The following is a 24,486-nucleotide window of genomic DNA, read 5'->3' on the forward strand; positions in this document are numbered from 1 at the left end:
ATAATTAAATTTTTGGATAAAATATATCAATTATGAGCTATATAATCATTAAAATATTATATTAATTATATTTCAAACATTATGTTACCCTTTCAATACATCCATCCCAACTTATCTCTCAATGTTGATGAAGTTACACATATTCAAATTGATAATACGCAAGTCTTGTTAAACCGCAAGAAGCTAGCTTCACTTAGTTCTTGATTTGGACCATACCCTAATTCATGCAAGAAAGATAAAGAAGTTCAAGTCAACTTAAGAGCGAGCCATGATTGTAAACACAAATTTTAAATCTGCAATATATAGATTCAAAACAAATGCAACAAAGTGTGAATTTTATTAATTTGATAATTTTGGGTACAATCTCTAATTTGATCCTCTGATTCGATCTCCACTTTGACTTTGACGTAATTCAAAGATTGACTTGATTCTCGAACGAGGGTCGTCGAGGCTTGATCTCGATCAAAGATTTGATGTAGACCTTTGACTTAAATTCTTGATTGAGGGCCGACGAGGCTTGATCTCGATCAATGACTATTTGATGTAGAGATTTTGATGATTTGAAGTCCTTCTTTCCTTCGTGTTGAGGGCCGTCGAGGCTTGATCTCTTCCACGAGTGATCTTCTAGAGTAGAACGACACGTCAAATGCTTGTTGTTCTTCTTCTAGGCTTTGAGATGTTTTCTCTAAAATGGTTTAGAGTATTTGATGAGGGGTTTTCTCTGGAGAGATTTAGAGTATTTATGAGAGGTTTTATTTGAAGAGGTTTTGAGTATATGAGAGGCTTTCTATGTATTTTGATTCTCCTTGTTTCCTTTAGGTTTTTCTCTCTTTTTTTTCTCTCTGAATTTTTCCCTCCTCAAATGAATTAGAGAGTCTCTATTTATAGAGTGAGACACCCTAGGGTTAGGGTTTAATGTACAATGGAGGTGGGCCTGCTTGGTTATTATAACCCATTTTTAATGGGTTTAAACTATTAAACAAACAATTTAATTAAAATAACTAAAATGGGCCAATTTAATTTATTCACCCAATTTAATTAATTTTAATTAATAGTCAAATTAGCATCAAGTCAATAAATTGACTTTTGACCCATATAATATCCAATGTGGCACCTATATAAATTTTTCGTGCCTACAATGATGTGCGATGATATTTCCGAGTTTAAGCTTTCGAGTGGTGAGGAGTTTGTTGTGAAGTTAAGGCCCGGTGTACATGAGTTTCTTAAGCAAGTTAGCACTATGTTCGATTTGTCAATATGCTCCATGGGAATCCGTGAGATGCACCTAATAGAACAGAAGTAGAGAGACCTCCTGCGCTCAAATAACAGTATTAAAAAATTAAAATCATATACTAAATGCTAAATGAAGATTGAGAATTCATACTTGTATTATATTATCATAATAGCCCTAATCAATATGGGGCGCAAATTAATCCTAGAACAATTTTTCTAAGATACTCATTGAATTAATGAACACGCAAATACAAAAACCCTAGAAATCGGATTAATTAGAACAACCCAATTTAACAATCCACAAAACTTAAAACATTAACCAACACAACAATAAATGATCATCGAAGGGTCTTCCCAATTCCTAGGGCTTTAACACAACAATTAGAACGACCCATTTTAACAATCCACAAAACTTAAAACATTAACGAACACATTAACCCTAAATTACCCCACATTTAATGTACTACACTTGCTAATTGAACAGAATCAACACAAGCCATACTATTTGTTGGGAGTGGATTCCAAGCAAGCTACAAATTAGGAAAAGGATAATAATAAAAGAATCAATTACACTCAATAAGGAAATCAGGTGAAATAGGAAGCATACATGGTCAAAGATATCAAAGAATAATAATCAAGGATTTAACTAGTCCAATTAAGAAGTCAATAATTAATCAAAGATCTTATGAAGACTATGGAATCAATCAAATAAAGCTAAATCGGGAAATGAATAACTTGATTGATGGAATATATTATCCGCGCAGTGGTCCCTGCTGAGTACGGACAGTACGGACTCAGGTGCACCTTTCTGAATAAGTCGATTGCCTTACTAAGCCTTTTTGAGTAAGGCAGCTTCACTTCAAAGTTCGGACCATTTGAAGACACGAAATGAATGCTTGGGCAACAAGCATAATCAAGTCCCATGATTGAAGGAGCAAATCAAGGAAATATCAATCACTAAGTCAACATTTCCTAAGATAAGAAGATTCCAATCAATATTGTCATCATTACCATAATAGCGAGGATTCTTCAATATTTACCTTTATTAGACGTATAAATCATTATAAATAGGATGCTCATTGTAATAGAAGAGAACTCACATTCATACATTGTCTAATACAATTTACTACAATTTTATAAAGTCTCTGATTTATGTCGTCCTTACTGACACCACTTCGTCCTTACTCAGAAATGCCTATCTTATCTTGATCTTTTATTATAGTTCTATTATTTTATTGATCTTAACTAATTCATTTGGAGGTTGTGTTTATTTTCTTTTGGCAGATTTGATTACTAAAACCCTATAAAACCTTTAACAAATTCCTAGAAATCCTTTTCTAAGATTTGTCCTAAACACTATTATCAAAAACCATTTATCTTTTTGCCACACACTTGATCACCCCATTTATCCTCGCAACCCGAAACCTGAACGCGATGTAATCAAAACCGCCTCGAGCGCGTCCCTCACGTCCCTTGAACCATACTCCCGGGGCCAAGCATTGTTGATCACAAAACTATCATCATAAAACAAAGTATGAACCAACATCAAAACTCGAACAACCCTAACAAGTTCCGTATCCTTTTCTTGATCAATAAACCCTTTCTTAATTGGAAAGTATTTATACCCGCCAATTTGCAAAAGATTTCTCTTACAACATTCCTCCCAAATTGTCACCGTATCATCAACAATTACAACAACTCTTTCATGTGATAACACAACATTATCAAACCCCTTTCGCTTCTCCTTTACACAATCCTCCCTCGCAACAATCGAACAATTACTCGGAAACCCGGCTTTAGACACGAGCAACTCGTGCACTTGTCGTGCGTAATACCGACTTCCCATGGTGTATATCGACAACTCGAACATCATACTAACCAACTTAATAAATTCACGTACACCCGGCCTTAACTTCACCATATAATCACCACCGCAAATCTTATAAACATTATCCTCAATCGATTTCGTGTTCTTGTTCGAGTCAATAGTTGTCTTCTCCGTAGACGCGAGTTTGTGCAACTTTCTAGAGTGGACTAGAGTGTGGTCTAAGTCAAGGATTAAGTGGAGTTTCTTTGAGTTTAACAAGTATTGGAGATTATTGTCTCGAATACGATTAATCTCACTTTTTGTTAGTGATGAATTCATTGTAATTTTTTGGATAGATGAAATCATTAGAATTGCTTTAGGAAAGACTAAAGAAACAAATTTTTAGGTTTTGGTCCAAGATATATATAGATTATACACGACATATAAAATACTTAAAACTAATAGGAAATTAAAGCTGATGTTTTGATTAATAAAAATATATCTATAATATACTTTCCATATTTCCATCCCTAATCCATGCCGCCTTAAATTTTATAATTTTATTATAAAAAAAAAAAAATAAAAAAAAATAAAAAAAAAAAACAAATCAGCTAATCGGGGCTTGTTTGGCATCATTTTTTGTTTTCAGTTTCCTGGTTTTTTGAAAACTAAAAACCAAAAACTAGAAACAAGAAAAAGGTGTTTCCTCTTTTCTGTTGTCAGTTTTCAAAATTATCATGATTTTAATAAGTCTAAATTTTTTTTGATTCTGTGACATATATAATATACTTTTAAATAACAAAAAACCAAAAAACAGAAAACCACAGCGATGCCAAACGAACCACAGCGATGACAAATTAGCTTGTAATTTAGATCTTACACGGTTTTGCTGCACCATGTTTTTACTTACAAATTCTTAAATAAAATTAATTGTATTGTGAGTAGAATTTTGATTTGTGTTATTTTTTAAATTTATTAAATTTTCTGATTTATTAATTATGCAGTGTTAATAGTGAATTTTAGTGTGGAAAAGATAATTAAAAAAATAATATTAATATTGTGAAATAAGGGGAAAGATGAGAGATTGAAAGAGAATAAATCTATATATAATATTCCATATGATAAGGTGTATATATACATACAATGTATTAGGGTTTGATTGGATAAGAATATAAACCCTAGATCTAGATTGTTCCGGAATGATACAAAGGAGGATAATGGATATCCACAAATATTTCATAACACTCCCCTTTGGATGTCCATTATCGAAGACTGTGCCTCATTAAAACCTTACTACAAAAAACCCTGTAGGATAAAAACATAGTGAAGGAAAAAGAGTACATCACTCTTCGTAATACGCTCGAGATGCTGCCTCATTAAAAACCTTACCAGGAAAACCCAATTTGGGACAAAACCATGGTCAAGGGAAAAAGAGTGCAGCGCGTATTTTCTCCCCCTGATGAATACATAACTTGAGATCTTCTAGTGCTGCAACGATGAATCCAATATGTTTGGATATCTTCTCATATGTAGTAAATAAAGTATCATTCGTTGATCTTCGACTCTCCTAAGCTGAAGTTGCATCTTCAATTCTTCAAGCATTCACGTGAACATGTGAAGTGTCTTTCATTTCACCATACATGTGTTTATCTCTAATATCATTATTTCAAGTCTCTGTTTAATAGTTGATTTAAAAATTAAACTTATGCTAGTTGATTTAAAAATTAAACTTATGCGGTTATGACTTTTTCTGGAAGTCGTTAATAATAGAAATTGATAATTATTATTTGATCAAACATTCCTTAATGATCATTTGATGACAAAACTTGACATTATCAATGCCGTTCTTCAATTTCATATGAATTATTATATAACATATGCAATTATATACATTAATCATGGTTCTTCTGGACCATAAGAAACAGTCTCACACATAAGTATCCTATTTCTTTAGAAGTTTCATAATTAACTACACGATAATTTTCTACGAATACAAATAGTAAATCTCACTAACTCTTATATACTCAAATTTCAGGTTGAGATGTCAATGATGTAATCACATAAAATTTTCAAGAGTTTGATAATTGTAATATTAAAAAATTTTTGTAGGACTAGTTATTTAAATACGTTGTATTATTAAATCGGTGTTTTCAATAATTTCATCACAACTATAAGCCCATTGGAATATAAATATTTTTTTGTAATTTCCTTCAAAGTTACAAATACGCCATACTATATATATTTTGAACAAATATTCACATATACCACAATTAATGTATATAACTAATGCATCAATATGAGACATAAAAAATAAAATATACAATGAGTAATGCATCTAACAAATTTCAATATACGCAAAGAATAATTCATTAACCTATGACTCACACATGTATATGAACATACATAAGACTCTGCAAGACACTGTACAGTGTGGATTTAAAAATCCATATTTCATTAGACTTCTGGTCCATGATAAACTTATGATTATTATCATTATGTCGACATTAAAATGGACATATATTCCAGATCCCTTATTCACTAGTCCATTATATCATGCATATGCATTATTTATCGGTTCCATCATATACCGGTATCATTATATAAAGTTACAATTTTAATTTGCATGCTATTTTGACAAAGATATCTGAATACATTTTTCATTGGTACCAACATAATTTTTCTTACATCACAGGCCATCTATTGTAACAATTCAGATATCTACACAACTTCAAAGGTATTTCATACACCTGGTATTAATATACTATTACACTATTAAAAGTGTCAACTGCACTATCTTGCCATATACCACATCTTTATTTTGAAACTGATTATACAATCTACACTTTAGGTGTAGTGTTTCAAGTATATACAATTGGCAAGCTTTATCTCAATGTGCAACATATCTTGATAGCATATGGATAAAAGTTTGCTAGAAAACATTTCAAATTACCATTATTTATATAGGAATCATCAGTTTTTTTTTTTTTTTTTTTTTTTTTTTTTTTTTTTTTTTTTTTTTTTTTTTTTCCAACTTACTCCAATTCTCCCCCTAAGTTGATAAAATATCTCATATATAGGGGCATCACAGTTCTTCACCAACTTAGTATATAAATTTCCAATAAAATTCATTTCATAGGAGGATCATTGTTGTAGCCAAGCCTAACAACTTGGTTATGGACATTTCTTTGGTTCAAGACGTAGCATCATGTATTGGTGCTATGCATTCTATCCATGTGCAGCAAGATATTCAATCTTTTGAGTTTCTTGTTGTTCTTATTAACTAGTTTATTCTAGTTCTTTTTATGCTTTGAATAAATTGTAAACTTTAGTCATTTTAAGTTTGCAAATTAGTTATATTTTTCTTAGTTCTTTTTAGCTGATTTTAGTTCAAAAAATATTGTCACATTCACACAAAAGTACAAGTGCCAAAAGATACATCAAAATGGCAGCCATTTAAGCTTGGAATCCGAAATTCTTTTACAAGGAATTTCAAAGCTTTGACTTGGGAGTTACAATCAGTTTTCAAAGAGGAATTACAAGCCATTACAAGCCTTAACTTCAGCCTTCAAGTGGCCGTTGATATCAGTCAACATTGGAGCATCTTAAGCCTTAATTTCAGCCTTTAATTGGCTGTTTAATTCAGTCAGCTTTTGGAGCAACTAAAGGACGTCCAAGTACACCCTTGTCCACATACATTCAAGCTAATTTCAAGGCTTGAACCAAGGAGGAGTTACACTTCTTTGCTGTTTGAATTTGGGCGTGAATATTGGAGGAAATACATCTCCAACTTGCTGCTTGGATGGGCGTGAATTAAGGGGAGTTACACTCTCTTAATTCTGATTTTATTTCAGCCTTAATTTGGAGGTTATAAGCCACCATTTTCTCTTTGATGTATCTAGTTAAATAAGGCTTCTTTTATTAATGTATCTAGACAACAAAAAGCTGATTTGTACTTAGCTTTAGCTTAGGCGTGTAACAAGTGAGCTAAACAGCCACTTAAATTAGCTTGTACTTAAGGATGCTTGTTTACTATAAATAGCAAGCAAATGTGAATGAAAAATGAGATTATTTTCGAACAAACAAACTTTGTGTTTTACACTCGTTTCTTGGATTAGAAACAAACCTGAAATTCTTGGATTTGGAATTTCAATTCCTTTGCTTAGTTAACTAGCTTAGACTACTAGTTGGCTTGTGATCTTAGGAACCCATTTCGTTTCTTAGTGGTGTGACTGTAGCTAAGAAGCTATTTGGTTCATTAGTCTTACTTATCTTGGTTCATCCCTTGTATATTTCGGGTTGATACTCCAAATATACAACAATCATAATCAACAAAATTTATCTCTCGGAATAATTATATTAAAACAAGCTTTAATCTCTTCTAGAGAGCAATTTTAAATTATTTCTTCATAACGCATATGTATTTATTATTAACCCTTTCATAATTTGTTCTCTTTAGGAGATCAATAATTCAATATCAATGGGAGACATATAATGTACAGTTGATGACTTTCCTTATTTTCCTTTTTTCTTATGTGCTGACATATTATAGCCCCAGTCAAAAGAATTGTTATACAAGCATAAATCACTTGCTTGTAATTTTACTAGTTGGTGATCTTCTAGATCTGTAAAGACTTAAATAGTGTATTTGGTGATCTTCTAGTCACTTGATAGTTGACAATAATATATAAGTTATTTTGGTGAACTTCTGGTCACCCATTACTCTTTTATATAAAAAATCAAAACTTATTAACCCTTGAAAATTTTCATATATACAAATTATTATGAATTACAATCCAAATATAGCTCAATCTCAATGTTATGTCTTGCCATTCAATTCATTTCATTTCATATATTTAACATTAAGAGAGCGTTAGCACATTATCAAATGAAACTTCAGGTTTCTATAACGGGTAATTATTAAACCCGGATGACCTAATTTAATTATCACATCCAATCACTTCTATAGATTTGAACTCTGGTTAGTTTTCCAACACTAGTGATCACTTTATTAAACTTAATTCATGCATGACCATGAATGTATTGTGATATTAGAACACCAAAATGTGTTTCTTTATACAATTGGAAAGACAATCAACTAATATTTTATCCAATAATTACTTATATATACTCTGCTGGAGTTTTGACTATAATCTTGATATATGTTAATTAATCTTGTTGGATATTTCATACTCTTTTAGAGTCTTTTGTATAATCATGAGACATATTGATTTTACTAAAAATGATTTTATTCTAGAAATGTAATGGGATTTATCATTTCCTCAAATTTGTCAATGTCAATATTTGCTCCATTCCTTTTTCCGAAGGTTCTTCTTATTTATTTATTTATTTATTTATTTTTAATCTATTGGACTACAATGCTTCAGCCGTGCTTTAGGTTTCATTAGTAACCGATGTTGTCCTTTTGGGATAATAAATTTAATTGGAGCATTTTAATTGGAGCATTTACAACTAGTAATGATCAATGACATTCATTTATTTACATCCATCTTCAGGATGGTGTCATTTGTAAATATGTAATATTATATGGTCGCTTTTATTAAATAAATTATTGACACTGATATTAATGCTATGTATGCACTACAGACCATCAATATATCATACAATTCATGTGCAAGGATTACATATAATAACGAAATGAATAATATCTCCCCCTAATCCTTGCATGTGGGGATATGAAATAAATTAAGTTATCCAACAACTTTGAAATCCCTTACACTTAAACCATAAATTATTTTGGTAATGTCATGTATCAAGCCCAATCATATTAATCTTTATGTTGAAAATTCTGTAAACTATGGGCATAATACATTCTTCAAGTAATTTGCTCAAAATAACATGTTTAATGAATTTCTTGAACTCATAACACTATTCTTTGCTCAAATACTTATGAACTTTATAATCAAGAATAATTTCATGCAAACATGCTTGTTACCTTTTTAATCATTCAAATTCTCACCCAAAGTTCAATAACTTGAATACTATTCAATATCTTTTGTATAATATTATTTCATGACGTTGTGTTTATAGAATCACGTTAGTATGTAGTGGATATCTAAGCAACATGTTTTAGCTTTGTAAATCATGCACATCTCTTTTTATTATCCTTAAGGGTTTTGAGCCCTTTATATGTTCAAGCTAGGAACTTTAAGTCTATGTGTGTGAATACTCTTTATAAATATAAGGAATTTCAGGTCCGCACATCATATTCAACTTACATTCATTCCAATAATCTAACTTTAAGTAGGTACATAATACTATAATTGAATTCAATCAATATAATGTATATAGTATGCTTCATAATTTTATCAACTTATAAGGATAATAATAATAGGTACATAATAATATAACTAAATGAGAAGGTAAAAACAATATGAGAACCTACTACTTCATGCTTTAATAAAAACATACCTGAATTGATTGAATCAACTATACTGTCGGATCAATTATATCAATATATTGCCTGATAAAGCTTAATTAGAAAATAGAAACAAGCACATAAACAACCAACATTAACACGTTCACGTTAGTGGAAAACCACATGGTTCATATCATACTTGAAATATAAAAACATAATTTAATACATAAATTATAAATAGTTTCACATTTGCCTTAGGCTTACTTCGTACAATTTACAAACATTCAAGGCATTAAGCATAGGATTTCACAAACAAATTATATGGGTAAATAATTGCTAAATCAAACCATTCATATTTGCTATCAAGCATGGAGAAATAACCAAACTCATTTACGGATAGGAAAAGTAATACCAAAATCTAGCAAATATATGTACTACAAGTTCATAAAAACCATACGTTCATAAAATTAACCCCAATAATAATTCTAAATACCCTTTTAGATTCAAACTAAACAAAACTCATAGTCAAAACAAAACTACTAATTAGTTATTCTACATCAAATCCAACTATTCCCAAATTGCTCATTGAACTCCAAAAATAATAAAAATACGAAAATTTGAGAAACAATATAAACATATTATGTAAAGGTTTAAAATTAACAATAACAGGATAGTTGAGAATGAACTTTCCTGATATCAAAACCTTTTCCACTATAAAAACCAGCCTTATCGTCAACTTCATGTTGTCAACGGCATCTGTTAGCCTGTAACTCATGAAAGAAAAGAAAATAAAGTAATAAAGTATAGCCCTTGATTAAGGCTAATCTATAATATTATGGATAGATGATAAAGATGATTCAAGATAAACAAACCAATGCAATCGAAAAATAATATGAGTAGTTCTTTGTAACCAAATTATTAATACCGTGAGACTCCTTGTACTAGTCCCAAATTAATTAATGAGGATTGGGAATGATATGACATTCTTAAAACGTGTGATGATCAAGATTAATCTCCTTCTAATTTCTTCTCAAGATGCGACACAACAAGATAATAATGAGTATAAAATTTACATATTGATTAGAGTTTTGGTGCTAATAACGTGTTGTGAAATAAGGGGAAAGATGAGAGATTGAAAGAGAATAAATCTATATAAATTATTCCATATGATAAGTGTATATATACATACAATATATTAGGGTTTGATTAGATAAGAATATAAACCCTAGATTTAGATTATTCCAGAATGATACAAAGGAGGATAATGGATATCCACAAATATTTCATAACAATTAACAAAAATTGGGGTTTTTATGGTTTTCGTCCAGTTGAAGGCCTGTGAAATGGAAGTATAGAGACTTTGGGAGGAGGCTAACAACATGCTTAAATAAAGGTCACTATGTCTATTACTACATTAGTGTAGAAGAAAGGTTGTTATATTATTTAAGGTTCAATGCATATAGTTAGGTGATTTAGTTTCTGCTCTATATAGCTGTCAGCTTCAATGAAATATAATTGGTAGCTCGCTCTACTACACCAAAGGCTACTTTTAATTTGTTGTAAAGCTTTCTTGTTCACGTTCCCTTGTGTCAAGGTTTCTAGTGTTCAACAGATAAAAAATCAAGAAATAAAATGCTTAAATCATTTATTGAATACTGATTATTATGATATAGTGTCTTTTATAATTGACATAGTAACTTTGATTTTGGGATATATAGTTTTTGGAATAGTAACTTTTTTTTATAATATAGTATCTTTTATAATTGAGATAGTAACTTTGATTTTGGGATATATATTTTTTGGATATATATTTAATAGCCCTTTATTCATCATCCCGAGCATGCTAGTTATGTGTCAGAAGAACTACGTCAAGCGAGCGGAACGTTTGACCCACAATAATCCTGTGAAAATACTAGCACGTAATAGAGATGAAGATGGTGGTAAAGAATACTCGAGTACAATATCAAGCGGAAGAATGCCATTTTTACCGATACTTTTACGAGGGGTGAAGGAAGTTTGTCAAATATTACCCACAGCTACAAGCGGGTTCCAACATCGAGCTTTATTGGGATGCAGATAAAATTCTACTTCTAATAGGATTACCGGCCACTCCACCGAAAGAATCGAGCCGGTTATGGTGGAATTGAATACAACAACACCCAAAAATAGAGAAAATATGCAAGATGAGTTTCATAATTTTTTTATTATTTTTCTTTTTTATTTTTCATTTGTTATAGATACACATTGGTAATTGGATTTTCCGGTTATAAATATACTAACTAAGTATTTAGAACGTTATATTTTCTGGTTTCCCTCCTCTTTTCCTTTACACTCAATCGTCATTTACTTAGTTCAATAAATAACTTCTTTAAACTCTTTGAATTTCCATCCAATCTTTAAATCTCTTTTTTAACATGGAAGAAGAGCTTGAACTAACATACACATCTATTGCCGGTAAAATTCATATTCCCAATTGAATTTACATTAGATTTATCAAATCAGACATACTTAGATATTGTCATGAGATGTATGAAAATAGAGCAGATAGAGTAATCTCTGAACCCTTATGGTTCCAGCAATAAACATTGCTGCACCCAATCGCAGGCAGTATTGATTCGAGTACTATGTATCTCCCGACAGAAACCATCTATACCGTTATTTATATCACGGGTGGGACGACTTTTTCGACAACCACCGCCAACAATTGTGACTATTTTATAAAATTTACATTTCTTGGCACAATGATGAGATGAGTATCTAATGTTGATACGACTAGCCAATGTTTTTTTTTTGATAATTTTTCCCACGTTAAATATTGTGTGTCCATTTTCACTAGTTACCTTGCCTTTATTTTTTTCCTACTTATCTTATCAATCTCTACATCTTTAATTTGCCTCCGCTGTGCACTCACCAACCCTTGGAATGGTGAGTATTACAAGAGAACTTTCATTATAAGAACTCACAAAGGAGTAATACAAATTAAGAATAGTGTATTAGGGAGATTGTGTGTATGTAGAAACTCTGATCATGATATATATCTTAGAGAGTTGTATTTGTAGGTACATTGGGAGTATCGGAGTATTAGAGGATATGTAAGTGGATACATACTCCAAATGATGCCAAATACCTTATATTTATAGGTGATGTAAGCAGGTGGAGGAAATGTGTGGAATTTTCTACACACAAGCTCTTCAAATTGTTCACATAAATCTAGAATTTTAATGAGCATTCACTATTTTTAGATTCTTCTACCATTCTTCATCAATTTCTTGATTATTTTAGAATTTTTTAGAAATCTTAAGAAACTTGACATATAACGAGTTGGACTATGGAATTTGGGTCACACTAACCCAACAAAAGCGGCGAAGGACCGATAACAAAGAATTTAAAAAAAAAAAAAAACCCCACAGCCAACTATATGTTATTAATTTTGTGTTGATCGATTTGTTTTTTTTTTTTCAAGATTTGGGTTTTTTTATTTTAGAAAATAATGTAATTCTGAAATTTGATTAGATTAGAGTTTTGTACAAATTCTTATATGGATCTGGTTCACACTAATTTATTGTGGACCACTAATATTAGAGAAATTGTGGTTGTTTTATTAATTAAAAAAAAGGGTCACTATGTTGAAATAAAAATCATTTTGGTAATATATAGGCCTAAGTGGTTAGTTTTTTTAATGAAATATTTTATACACTAATCAATATGAATAATAAAGGCCACTATGGTAAAATTGTGCTAATAGCATCGTATTTCAAGTTCACAATATTATTAAACGTTGTACTAGTTTTAAATAAAGGTTACTATATTAAAAATAAGGTTACTATGTTAAAAATAAGGGTCACTATGTTCAATATAATGTCAGTTGCGTGTGTATAGACCTCGGGTCCACAATAATGTTATTGTGGGTCAGGTCCACGCAAGTCTTTCTGCCAAAATAACCCCCAAAACCATGTGTGTGACATGAAAATCGAAAAAAGTAAAAAATTACGTTAGGTTTGACGACAAGTAGTAAAAAATAATTTTTTATTTTTTATTTGGTGGTAAATAAAATTTTTAAAAGTTTAGGTGGTAAAAAACAAATTTTTGTTTTTTTTTTTTTTTGGTAAAAGTCAAAAAATCCTATTATTTATTTTTATAGAAAGTATATCATTTTGAAAATTAATGAGGGGTAAATTTTTTTGTTACAAAGAACCTGATAATGACAAAGGTAAAAAATTTAACATTTAAAAAAAAATTCTCTTTAAATGAAAAAAACAAAAAGATCAAATATTAGGAGGAAAATTGTTACTCTACTAGGTTAGGTCCTGTGCCATGCACAGAATTTTCAATAATTTAACTATATTTAAAATTAACATTATATATTTTCATATGTTACATACATTCATATCAATTGAATCCTAAAAAACAACCAAAAATGGCAAGAAAAAATCACACTACTAATCAGCGACATATGTCAACTTTAGCAAGTATTATTGAAGTTTTCATGGAGTGCTAATTGATTGAAATTCTAATCATAAATTATTCAAGGAAAAAACAAAAGTATCATTTGTTGATTTGATATTCGCATTTCATTGTTTAAGCTTGTAACTTCTATTACATAATTAAAAAAAAATCAAGAAAAAAAAATTATATAATCTTGTTATAATAAACGTATGTTGTACATAATTTATATCTTTTTTTTTTTAAAAAAAAAAAAAAAAAACCAGTAAGGATATACCAGAAGATGACACGTGTTATTGTTGTTGTGTCTTTTAGCATATAGTTATTGATTTTATATTGTTTATCTTATTTGCAATAATCTTTTTGTAAGACAAAATTGATCAAAGTAGGAATTGAAGTACATTTTCCCCTTAAAAAAAAAATATCTATAACCTAAAGATTTGTACCCAAGCAAGGGTTTGAACTATTTAGCTGCTATAACCTAAATTTTAGCAGCTATAACCTAAAAATTTGTACCTAAGCAAGGGTTTGAACTATTTTTTAACAGGTTGGAGGGAGTAGATAATAGATAATATTTGATAGTGAACGACATGTCAAAGGTTCACTCAAGTATAAGCTCACTTTTAAATTAAAATACAATACACTTCCTTAGTTCCTTTTACTCTTTTAATTGTCCCGTACACACATTGATTTTTATTTAAAATTTCAATTGACTTTTATTTTGCATCATATAAACCACATGTATAAATTAAATTAACTTACATTAAACAACATTTTTTTACCTATACTAAAATAGAAGGGTTTTTTTTTTTTTTTTTTTTTTTGAATTTTTTTTTTTGATTTTTTTTATTTTTTTTTGAAAAAATATACAAAAATAGAAGTTATCATATACTTCAAAGACTTCGTATATATATACTTTAAAAATTATTGGGTTTGATTTCAATGTAAAGTATAAACTTTTTTTAAAAGTTTTACACAAACATAATTAGATTTTTTTTTTTTAAAAAAAAAAAAAACACACACACATCTTATTTACAGTAGGGGTTAAAACCTCCCAGCCACATTACAAAGCATTCTATGTCTTTAAGAATGCTACCAAACTCTAAAGGAGGAGCAAGACCCTTCATCACATGTTGTCCTTCTCCAGCACAAATCTTTGAAAACCCGCTTGCTTCCATGAATGTGCACAAGGCATGTCTCATCGCAGTAGCTTCACATTGGCGATAGCTTCACCATCACACAAGACATGATATAATTAGAGATTTAGCTATTAAGAAATAATAAGAATATCTGATTATTATTCATTATGTTATTATGTAAATATCTTTTATTTATCTAGTCAATGTTGTTAGGATTGACTTCCATATTTTTAGGTTATTTTGTTACATATATATATCCTTACCTTTTTTTTTTTTTTTTTTTTTTTTAATTAAAGTTAAGAATTGATCCTGTCAAAAAAATTAAAAAATCATAAAATCATAAAAGTGAAGGTTAATAATTAATAGAATATATAACATATTAGACATACATGCAAAACATTTATATTTTTACTCAAGCAAATTTGCAATGTCACAACAAACCTAAACAATAATTTAAGGGTTCATTTGGCATCGCTGTGGTTTTGTGTTTTTTGGTTTCTCGAATTTCAAACTCATATTGATATATGAAGTATGTCATATAATAAAACAAAAATTAGACAAACTTATTAAAATCATGATAAATTTGAAAACCAAGAACAGAAAAGTGTAAACAAAAAACAATACCAAATAAGTCCTAACTTATTTCCTAATTAATTTCCTTAAACACAAATAAAATTTAATGAAATAGGAGTAATAATTAGATTCAAGACATACCAAGAATCTACCGATCTTCCTTTTGACCCGATTCAAAATAGTTAACGGTCTCCTCATAACACGTTTGAGCACATCTCGCACATCTCTTTGATCAACATACTTGAATTTGTCATCAAAATAAAATAAATTATGGACTTCCCTTAAAACCCTCAAAACCCTAATTAACTCTTTGTCCATCCTTTTTCCTTCTTTTTTGCTAGGAAAATAAAAATAAGGCTCAATTTTAATTAAATTTTTATGACCACAATTCTTCCAAACCTTTTCTCTATCATCCACAATCAAAACAACCCTTTCATGTGATAACACATTGTCTAAACCTTTTCGTTCCGCTTTTAAGCAATCCTCCTTAGCAATCACGTACGAAAACATCGACTCACCACCTTCCTTAGAATCGAGTATGTCACGCATGGTTTGTCCATAGCTTCGCTCGCCTCGAGTATATATAGACAAATCAAACATGGAGCTAGCTTCCCTAAGGAATTTGCGAACACCCGGCCTTAACTTCACTATAAAACTACCATTAAATATTTCGAACACATCGTTCATGTTTTTAAAGGATTTTATCTCCTCGGACTTGAATGTCACGGTCTCCCTAGCATGAACTAGTGTGTGATCTAAGTCAAGAAGTAAATGGAGCTTCTTGCGGGTATAAAGGGAATTTAAATTATCGTCTCGAAGACGTTCGATCTCTTCGAGTGTGAGGGTTAATTCCGGTTGGATATAGCGGAAGGTTAGAGTGGTGGGATCATTGATTTTGTTATCACCATGTTCACTTTTTGTTTCTGATGAATCCATGGCAACTTAGTATTTTCACTCTAGAATTTTTTTGGGTGTTTTTTTTTTTTTATATAAAGCAATTATTAAGAGTGCGTAAGGAGTTTAATTTATTAGGAATAGGAGTTTGTCAGAGATATGAGATATTGGAAAATATATTTAGGTTTATTTTATGTTAAAATATTTTTTGAATCGAAGAGAATAATATATTTAGGTTTATTTTATGTTAAAATATTATTTAGAGAATATATCTTTAGGAGAAATATTGTTTCCTATCTTATCCTCGTAGATTTTGTATAAATACTCCACCTATTGATGAATAATAATCAAGTCATTCTATTCACTCTTTCCCCTAATAGTTAATATTTTGATTAACAAATTTACTATAATTTATCGAAAACTATCGGTAAAAATATATAAATAAATAAAATAATATTGAGTCAAAGCATGTTAAAATAATATTTAGGGAACATATTATTTAGAGAATATATCTCTGTGCCCCAACTGGCAACTAGTAATATATGTAATATATATGTATAACTAATAAATAGCTAATATTTGTCTTGCATTTCATGTTGTTAGTGATAACCAAGTTGGTTTGTTGGAGCTTTAAGTTGGTTTGTTGGAGCTTTGCTTGGTTAGAGGAGGTCTCAAGTTCGATTTCCCACTTGCGTGTTTAAAACAGAGTTAGTATCTCTTAACCAAAACACAAAAAATAAATAAATAAATATAGATAATGGATATGCTATACTTTTTTTATTTTTTAATCATAAATCATAATAACTAATAAATCATAAAAATAAAAAAATAAAAAAAATAAAAAAATAAAATTATAATAAACAGAAAATACTTAATTAGGCGGTTTAAAAAGAAAAAAATAAATAAATAAAAAAAATAATAAAATAATTAATAAGGCACTTCATGCTCAATTGCGCCTAATGATCAAACTCAAGTTTGGAGAACTGAACAAGGGTTTTCTTTACTAAAATTATTTTTAGTGAACTGAAATTATTGTTACTGAACTGAACTGAAATGAAATTATTTTTACTGAACTGAACTTAATTTTACTGAACTGAAATTATTTTTACTGATTTTCTATTATAATTCTTCTTTAAGAAAACTGAATTTTACTGAACTGAACTTATTTTTACTGAACTGAAATTAATTTTACTGAACTGAACTTATTTTTACTAAACTGAAATTATTGTTACTATTTACTTGCAACAAAGGAATATTTTATGTCTCACAAATAATAACCCTTTGTTGCGAATAAATTGGACCGGATGTAGTATTTTTTTTTTAAGGTGAAGAGAACAAGGCCTTAGTTCTTGATTAAGTTAATTATATAATATGTGTATTTATTATTTAAAAAAATACCAGTGGATTTTTATAGTATATTGGGGCAACTTATATTAGGGAACTTTAAACTCAAACCGTTTCGTCAAAATAATAATAATTACAAACAGTTTGATGCTTATAGTCCATCCCTCCATGTAGGGTTTAGTCGGTTCCATCACGGTGAGATTTAAATTAGGTGTGTTTAATACTTGTATTGAATATAGGGTGATTGTAAGTTTTAAATTATTATTTATTTAACGTTTGGATAAAAAAATATTTATTTAATGAATACACCTCTTCCTATTTTGTATAAACAAAAAATTTACAAAATTAGAAAGGTTAAAATAGATAGAAGAAAAGTAACTAAACAATAATAAGGATTAACAAAACCTACAAAAAAATTTCATATAAAAAAAATAAAAAAATAAAAAAAAGGAACTTTATAATTCGTTATTATTAAGCGTTTAATCTTTAGATCTTATCTAGTTAGTAGTTAATGTACTTGCATTGCAAGTTGCAAGCTAGTAATCCAATTACACTCTTTACTACTCCTTATAAATTAACTCTTGAACTATTAGAACAAAGATATTGAAGAGGGTAAAAAAAAAAAAAAAGTTTTAGAGTAATGAAAGAAATACTAGAGTTGTGCATGAAAAGCTTGGAATGCTCTCATCCATCATTCATGGATAACAAGTGTTCATGGACATTCGATTGTGGCGATCCTATCAAGTTACCCTTTCGATTCATCCATCCCAACTTAATCCTCAATCTTGATGAAGTTACACATATTCAATATGATTATACTCAAGTCTTGTTTAACCGCAAGAAGCTTCACTTAGTTCTTGATTTGGACCATACCCTAATTCATGCAAGAAAGATCAAGAAGTTCAAGTCTAAGCATAGACGACAAAACATAAGAGCCATGATGTTGTACGATGATATTTCCGAGTTTAAGCTTTCGAGTGGTGAGGAGTTTGTTGTGAAGTTAAGGCCCGGTGTACATGAGTTCCTTGAGAAAGTTAGCACTATGTTCGATTTGTCGATATGCACCATGGGAACCCGTGAGTATGCTCACAAGGTGGTTGAAAAACTCGGTGGATTGGAGAAGTTTTTGTGGGTGATCGCTAGGGAAGATTGCGTGAAGGCAAATCAAAAGGCGTTGGATGTGGTGTTATCATGTCGAGAAGCAACATTGATTGTGGATGATACCGAAAGTGTTTGGGAGGAATCTTGTAAGGCTAACCTAATAAAAATAAATCCGTATGATTATGATTTTGTTCCTTTAGAGGAAGAGAAAAAGGTGTTATTGGATAGGGAGCTTGCTAGGGTTCTTGATATATTAAGGGGTGTTTATAATGGATTTTATGATGGTGGTAATGAAAAGGATGAATCTGCTAAGGATGCAAGAAAAGAGCTTGAAAAGGTTATGATAAGCCGGCCGGAATTTGGTTGTTCGAATCAAGAACAACATGACAAAGATGAAAAGCTTGGTGTTGATGAAGTTGTAGCAACGAGCAAGCCAAAGAGATTAAGAATTAGACTAAATTGAGTCTTGCTACAACATGATTGTACCCCAATGACAAAAAGGCGAAAGACACAAGATGCGATCAACAATACTTCATCATTTAATGTAACGATGGTCGTATAATATATGTAATGTTATCTTGGTGGCTTCATTGTTGTAGTTTTAGCTACGTAGTTATTGTATGTAATTTTTTAATCTTCTAAGTTTACATTGTTTATTATATTACTAGTATATTGAATAAAAACTTATATTTCGAATCAAGTCTTTTTTGAGGACTGAGGAATAATGGCAGAATTAGTCAGTGGCTGTTTGTATATTACATAGAGATGGATGAGAGTCTGAGACCAACTGTTGGATAACCAAGCTTGTGAAGGTTGCACAAGTTGGAGACTGCTAACACAACGGCAAGAGAGCAGCAATAACAGTCGATCCAACAACGGTCTCTTGATATAGCTCCAATGTTGGCAGTGTACAAGCACAAGGGAGAACAAGTCCAGAAAAGTTGCATTACTAAATTAATAATCAATAGGTACAACAGACAAGTATATAACTGAACTTGTTTGACTAGAGCTTGTGATTATACTGAGAATGCTAGTTGCTAACAAGGTAAATCATGTAACAACTAACAATTGATGATAGAATTGATGAATGGCAAAGCATAAATCGAACAACATAAGGTTATTATGATAGCAAGCTAGGCAACTAAACGGATAATCCACAGAATGAAATTATAAACTACTCAAGTACACCTACAGAACACATCAGTAACACAATCACCATCCTGTGGCTGATTTAAACATTTAAAATTTAGAAAGAAAAAAAAAAGGGCACCTACTTAAAGGGTCTCTGTCAGAATCACATCCATTCTGAGGGTTCTGCATGAAACTGCAGATATCTAACACCAGATAATCATATAAATAAGGTCTAATCCTTAGATGACTTGTTAATGAGAGATTTGTGGATGTGAGGAATAACTCCACCACCAGCAATAGTTCCTTTGATCAGCGTATCAAGTTCCTCATCTCCACGGATAGCCAGCTGCAGATGCCTAGGAGTGATACGCTTCACCTTCAGATCCTTACTTGCATTTCCTGCAAGCTCCAATACTTCAGCAGTCAGGTACTCGAGGATGGCTGCAGTGTAAACAGCAGCCGTTGCACCGACCCTCCCATTTGCAGTTACCCTAGTCTTGAGCAGACGGTGAACACGACCCACAGGAAACTGCACATTAATCAAAAAGATATCTCAGCAAAATAAATAGCTCACCAATAATAAAACATCAGAAATCAACTTAAACATAACTGTGCAGCAATAGTTAATGCAAAGAGCTTTCAGTATCAGCAGTCAAAGAGGGCTTCAGCCTTCAGGATGAATGTCACGAGCTTTACAGGCTAGCAAAGAGCAATGATACGAGGCAAATAGCCCAAAAATGAAGCATTTAAAGTGCCAATTTGTAGTGTTTATAAATTTTAAAAAAAAAAATTGAGTTCCCATGAAGGACTTCTTTTTATTTGAAAAAAAAAAAAAGAGAGATATTGCAACATCAGCTGGAAATTATGATGACAAATTTCTTATATATTCTCAACTTTTTGCAACAAAATTTGTTTCATCATTAAAATTGACATAATGTGAACATATAATGCACCCATCTATTTTGGCACGATGTCCATAAATATTTTCAAAACAGGGGCATGTCAACGAATCAACACTTAATGACAGATCAAGTAAAGGAAGGTAAATTTACTATTTACTCCACAAAGAGCTACCAACACTATTGCAGCTTCACCAGGATTCCCTTAAACTAGATTCCTTCCGATTCAAGCTTTATTATTTTATTGCCAGCACCAATTATAAAGATGCAACAAACAAGCTGAACTTACTTGGAACACAAGTATACTTTTTTCTGCATAGAATGATACATTTCACAACAAGAACAAAAAATAAAGAAATTCTTCTTAAAACACTAGCCAAAAATGTAATTCACAAAATTGTCAATGCTAAGTAGCTACAGAATGACTTGCTATTTTGTAGAAAGATACTAAAACCAGATCCAGAATGTTTCGACCCAAATTCATTATCAATTTCTGTTTTTAGTTTTGGCAATGAATCCAATTGTAGACATTCTCCTCTCACCTCCTTACAGCATATGTATAATAAATCATTCAAGCAAGATCTCTCTGGAAAAATATGACACTATCCACTACAATCTTACAAATCTCTCATATTTAAAACTTGTAAAACCTCACTCAAAGGGACCTACTGCAGTTTAGTTTCTGTGAGAACTCTGTTATAGACTGATTTTCTGATGTTAATATTGTATGAATTCCAAGAATTAGTTAAGATAAAAGCTTGATAATTTGATAGATAATGGCTGAAAGCTTACAAAGGTAGTACGTAGTAGGTTTAGCCTACAACTCTCCTGTTAGCAAGTTAGCAACTTGAGGTTGCAACTCTCTATTCCTATAACCCAATTCATGCCTACTTTCTTCTTTCTACTCTCTCTCTATTTATACTCAAGCAAGGCTACTAATAACACTAAACTTCCTAAAGTGCCCTTTCTAAAGATTGGTCTATTACAAATTCACACACACCTATCACCATACTATGGAAAAGAAAGTCATTCTCCAGGGTCCAGACCTTTTTCTTTTAACCTTTGAATTGCTCACTAAAGAACCCCAAGTTTCAACCTCAAGTTTCAAGCTCAACATAAAAATAACGCAATCAAATGATCAACTTCATTGTCCCACCAAGATAAATGCAACAAAGAACCCCAAGTTTCAACCTCAAGTTTCTCTGAACACAAAGGTTAAATTCATCGCTTTACAATGTGATGTCCTGCTGTTGACAATATTTTCAGGGACTAAAAAGCACACAACCTAACCCTATCCACTATCCAGCCATATCATGTCTTTGAATTAATAGTTGGAGAAAGAACAGAAACCACAGATACAACAGCTTAAACAAAACAGTCTTCTTTTACAAATGCAGATGAACTATGCAAAACAGTACTGTGGACTGAAAGGAAGCAGATGGAGAGGGCAATACTCCTCATAATTGATTAATTATGAATATGACTATCAAATAACACTCAACAAAAACAAGACCTCATGAGATTGGTGGTCGTAGTCAAGAACCTTGAACCTGATATTTGTGACTTTAATGACTCAAGATTGACCAAAATTGATGCTTTAACAAAAACACGAAATACAAAATTCCCAAGGACTAATACAACTGACATCATATATCAGTCAACTAATCCTAACCAAATTCACTTTATTAATGATTAAATTAATCTTATACTTCAAAAAAATTGCATCACAAATAGCCAAAACCCAAGTCAAATCTCATCGCAAAAACTTCATTGCAACCTACAAGAATCCATTTCAATAGCAATTCCAGGGACAATCTTGAATTAATCGGAAAAGATGAGTTTTGAACTTCACATCACTCAATGTTCAAAGGTTAATTCTACTTCAATCCTGGCCTCCAAAACCAGCACATCCAACAAGCATTACAACAATTCATACCCAAAATTACAACATCAATTCGGAACAACGAATGACAATTAACACAGCCCCCACCCCAAAAATATCCCAAATAAAGAATTTTGGCAACCAAATTCAAAACCCAGAAATCCCATCAACTAATCTCATGAAAATCATATCAAATAACACAATCACAAGACAATTAAAGTGATTTGAACAAAACCCAACAAGCAAAATTTCTCAAATTTTGAACAAACAAGCGTAGATCTACAAAAATTACATCAAAAAACCCAGAAAGAAATCAGAAAAAAGGGAAAAGAAAAGACCTGAAGACCAGCACGAGAAGAACGAGAAATGGGGGCTTTCTTATCTTTGTCTTTGTTCAATCCGGAAGATTTGCCAGTAATCAAACCCTTTGCTCCTTTGCCTGACATTTTTGGGGTTAATTCAAAAAATGAAAGGGTTTTTGGTTTCCCTCCCAAAAGAAGAAGAAGAAAAACTTTGAGTTGGGTTTGGGAATTTGCGGAAAACACCCGGATTGCCAAAGTGGATTTTCGGGGAGGAGAGAGAAAGAGATAGAGAGATGGGGGAGATTGAGAGGAAGTGTGGATTTTTTTGATTTATACTTGGAATCAAGGAGAGAGAAAGAGGGAGGTGGCCGAAAAGGAAACAACTTCTTGAGATTTTATTGATATGACTAGGAGTTGACGATACTATCCCTTCCAAAGTTTCAATACTCCCGTATTCGAAAGATGTACCCATATTCATACCCGATGCTCGACATTTATGTTTGGACTTTTAATGTATTGTTTTTTTACCCATATTCATATCCGATATTCGATATTCTATTTGGACTTTTAAGTTGTATTTTTTTTTATTAAGGTAGATCTTTTCAAATTGGCCCGGTTCAATCCGATTTGATTTTTAAATTTTTGGGGGTTTGGGCAACCTACAAATTCAATTTTTAGTTAAATTTTGAGCCGAATTTATTTTGACCCGAAAACCCGCTAATTTTGACCCCCCCCCCAAGTAGCAAGTTTGAGCATGATTTTCTCGATCCATAACCTTGGCGTGAAACGCACCACTTTTTTAGGCAAGATCTAATCCGTGAATTGTGATCCCCTATGAAAAAGTTCGTCCAGGCTAGAACACGCCATGGGTCATCTTGGGCCAAATTTGATGAGTTATACACTTATAGTGTCTTGGCAATTAATTTTATAGTATTCGCACATTTTTCACTCGCTTTATTATTACTAACAATTCATTTGATAGTATATGTAATATCCCTTATGATTGCTTTAAATGGATTTGATATACTACTCATATCAACAAGATGCATCTTCCTTTTAGAGAGTTCATATGCTGAGATACTCCGTAGTTAAGCGTGTTTGGCTGGGACCTGGGAGTAGTATTGGGATGGGTGACCTTCTGGAAAGGGCCGGGGTGTTACAGTATATTAATACAATTGTTTTATAAACATTAGGTTAAAGTATAGTTAAATGTGAATATTAAATCAAATAGACTAATACGAATATAACATCTCACATTTCAGCTCATTTTAGTCCAATTCAGTTTAGCTCAGTAAATGTGAACAAGCCCGAAGTAATGCAATATTGTATTAATAAATTAAAATAGAAGAAATGTAATAAGAA

The 24,486-nt window shown here is 31.1% G+C and overlaps 3 protein-coding genes across 3 annotated transcripts; 1 reads left to right on the top strand and 2 right to left on the bottom strand.

The window, feature by feature from the left end:
• Positions 1 to 2,638: 2,638 nt before the first annotated feature.
• Positions 2,639 to 3,379, bottom strand: LOC145557910 (RNA polymerase II C-terminal domain phosphatase-like 4). Its single transcript, XM_081619087.1, has one exon. The coding sequence runs from the start codon at positions 3,377 to 3,379 to the stop codon at positions 2,639 to 2,641; it is 741 nt and encodes a 246-aa protein (XP_081475213.1).
• Positions 3,380 to 18,449: 15,070 nt separating this feature from the next.
• On the top strand, positions 18,450 to 19,373 carry LOC145557911 (RNA polymerase II C-terminal domain phosphatase-like 4). The gene has a single exon (XM_081619088.1). It carries the CDS (start codon positions 18,450 to 18,452, stop codon positions 19,371 to 19,373), a length of 924 nt encoding a protein of 307 aa, XP_081475214.1.
• Positions 19,374 to 19,985: 612 nt separating this feature from the next.
• Positions 19,986 to 23,461, bottom strand: LOC145558714 (putative histone H2A variant 3). Its single transcript, XM_081620030.1, has 2 exons — positions 23,161 to 23,461; positions 19,986 to 20,570 (listed from the first exon to the last, which is right to left on the bottom strand). Exons 1-2 carry the CDS (start codon positions 23,266 to 23,268, stop codon positions 20,274 to 20,276), a joined length of 405 nt encoding a protein of 134 aa, XP_081476156.1. The 5' UTR covers positions 23,269 to 23,461; the 3' UTR covers positions 19,986 to 20,273.
• Positions 23,462 to 24,486: the final 1,025 nt, after the last annotated feature.

The sequence above is a fragment of the Chenopodium album genome, chromosome 9 (assembly GCF_948465745.1).
Source record: "Chenopodium album chromosome 9, dcCheAlbu1.1, whole genome shotgun sequence".
Taxonomy (NCBI): domain Eukaryota; kingdom Viridiplantae; phylum Streptophyta; class Magnoliopsida; order Caryophyllales; family Amaranthaceae; genus Chenopodium; species Chenopodium album.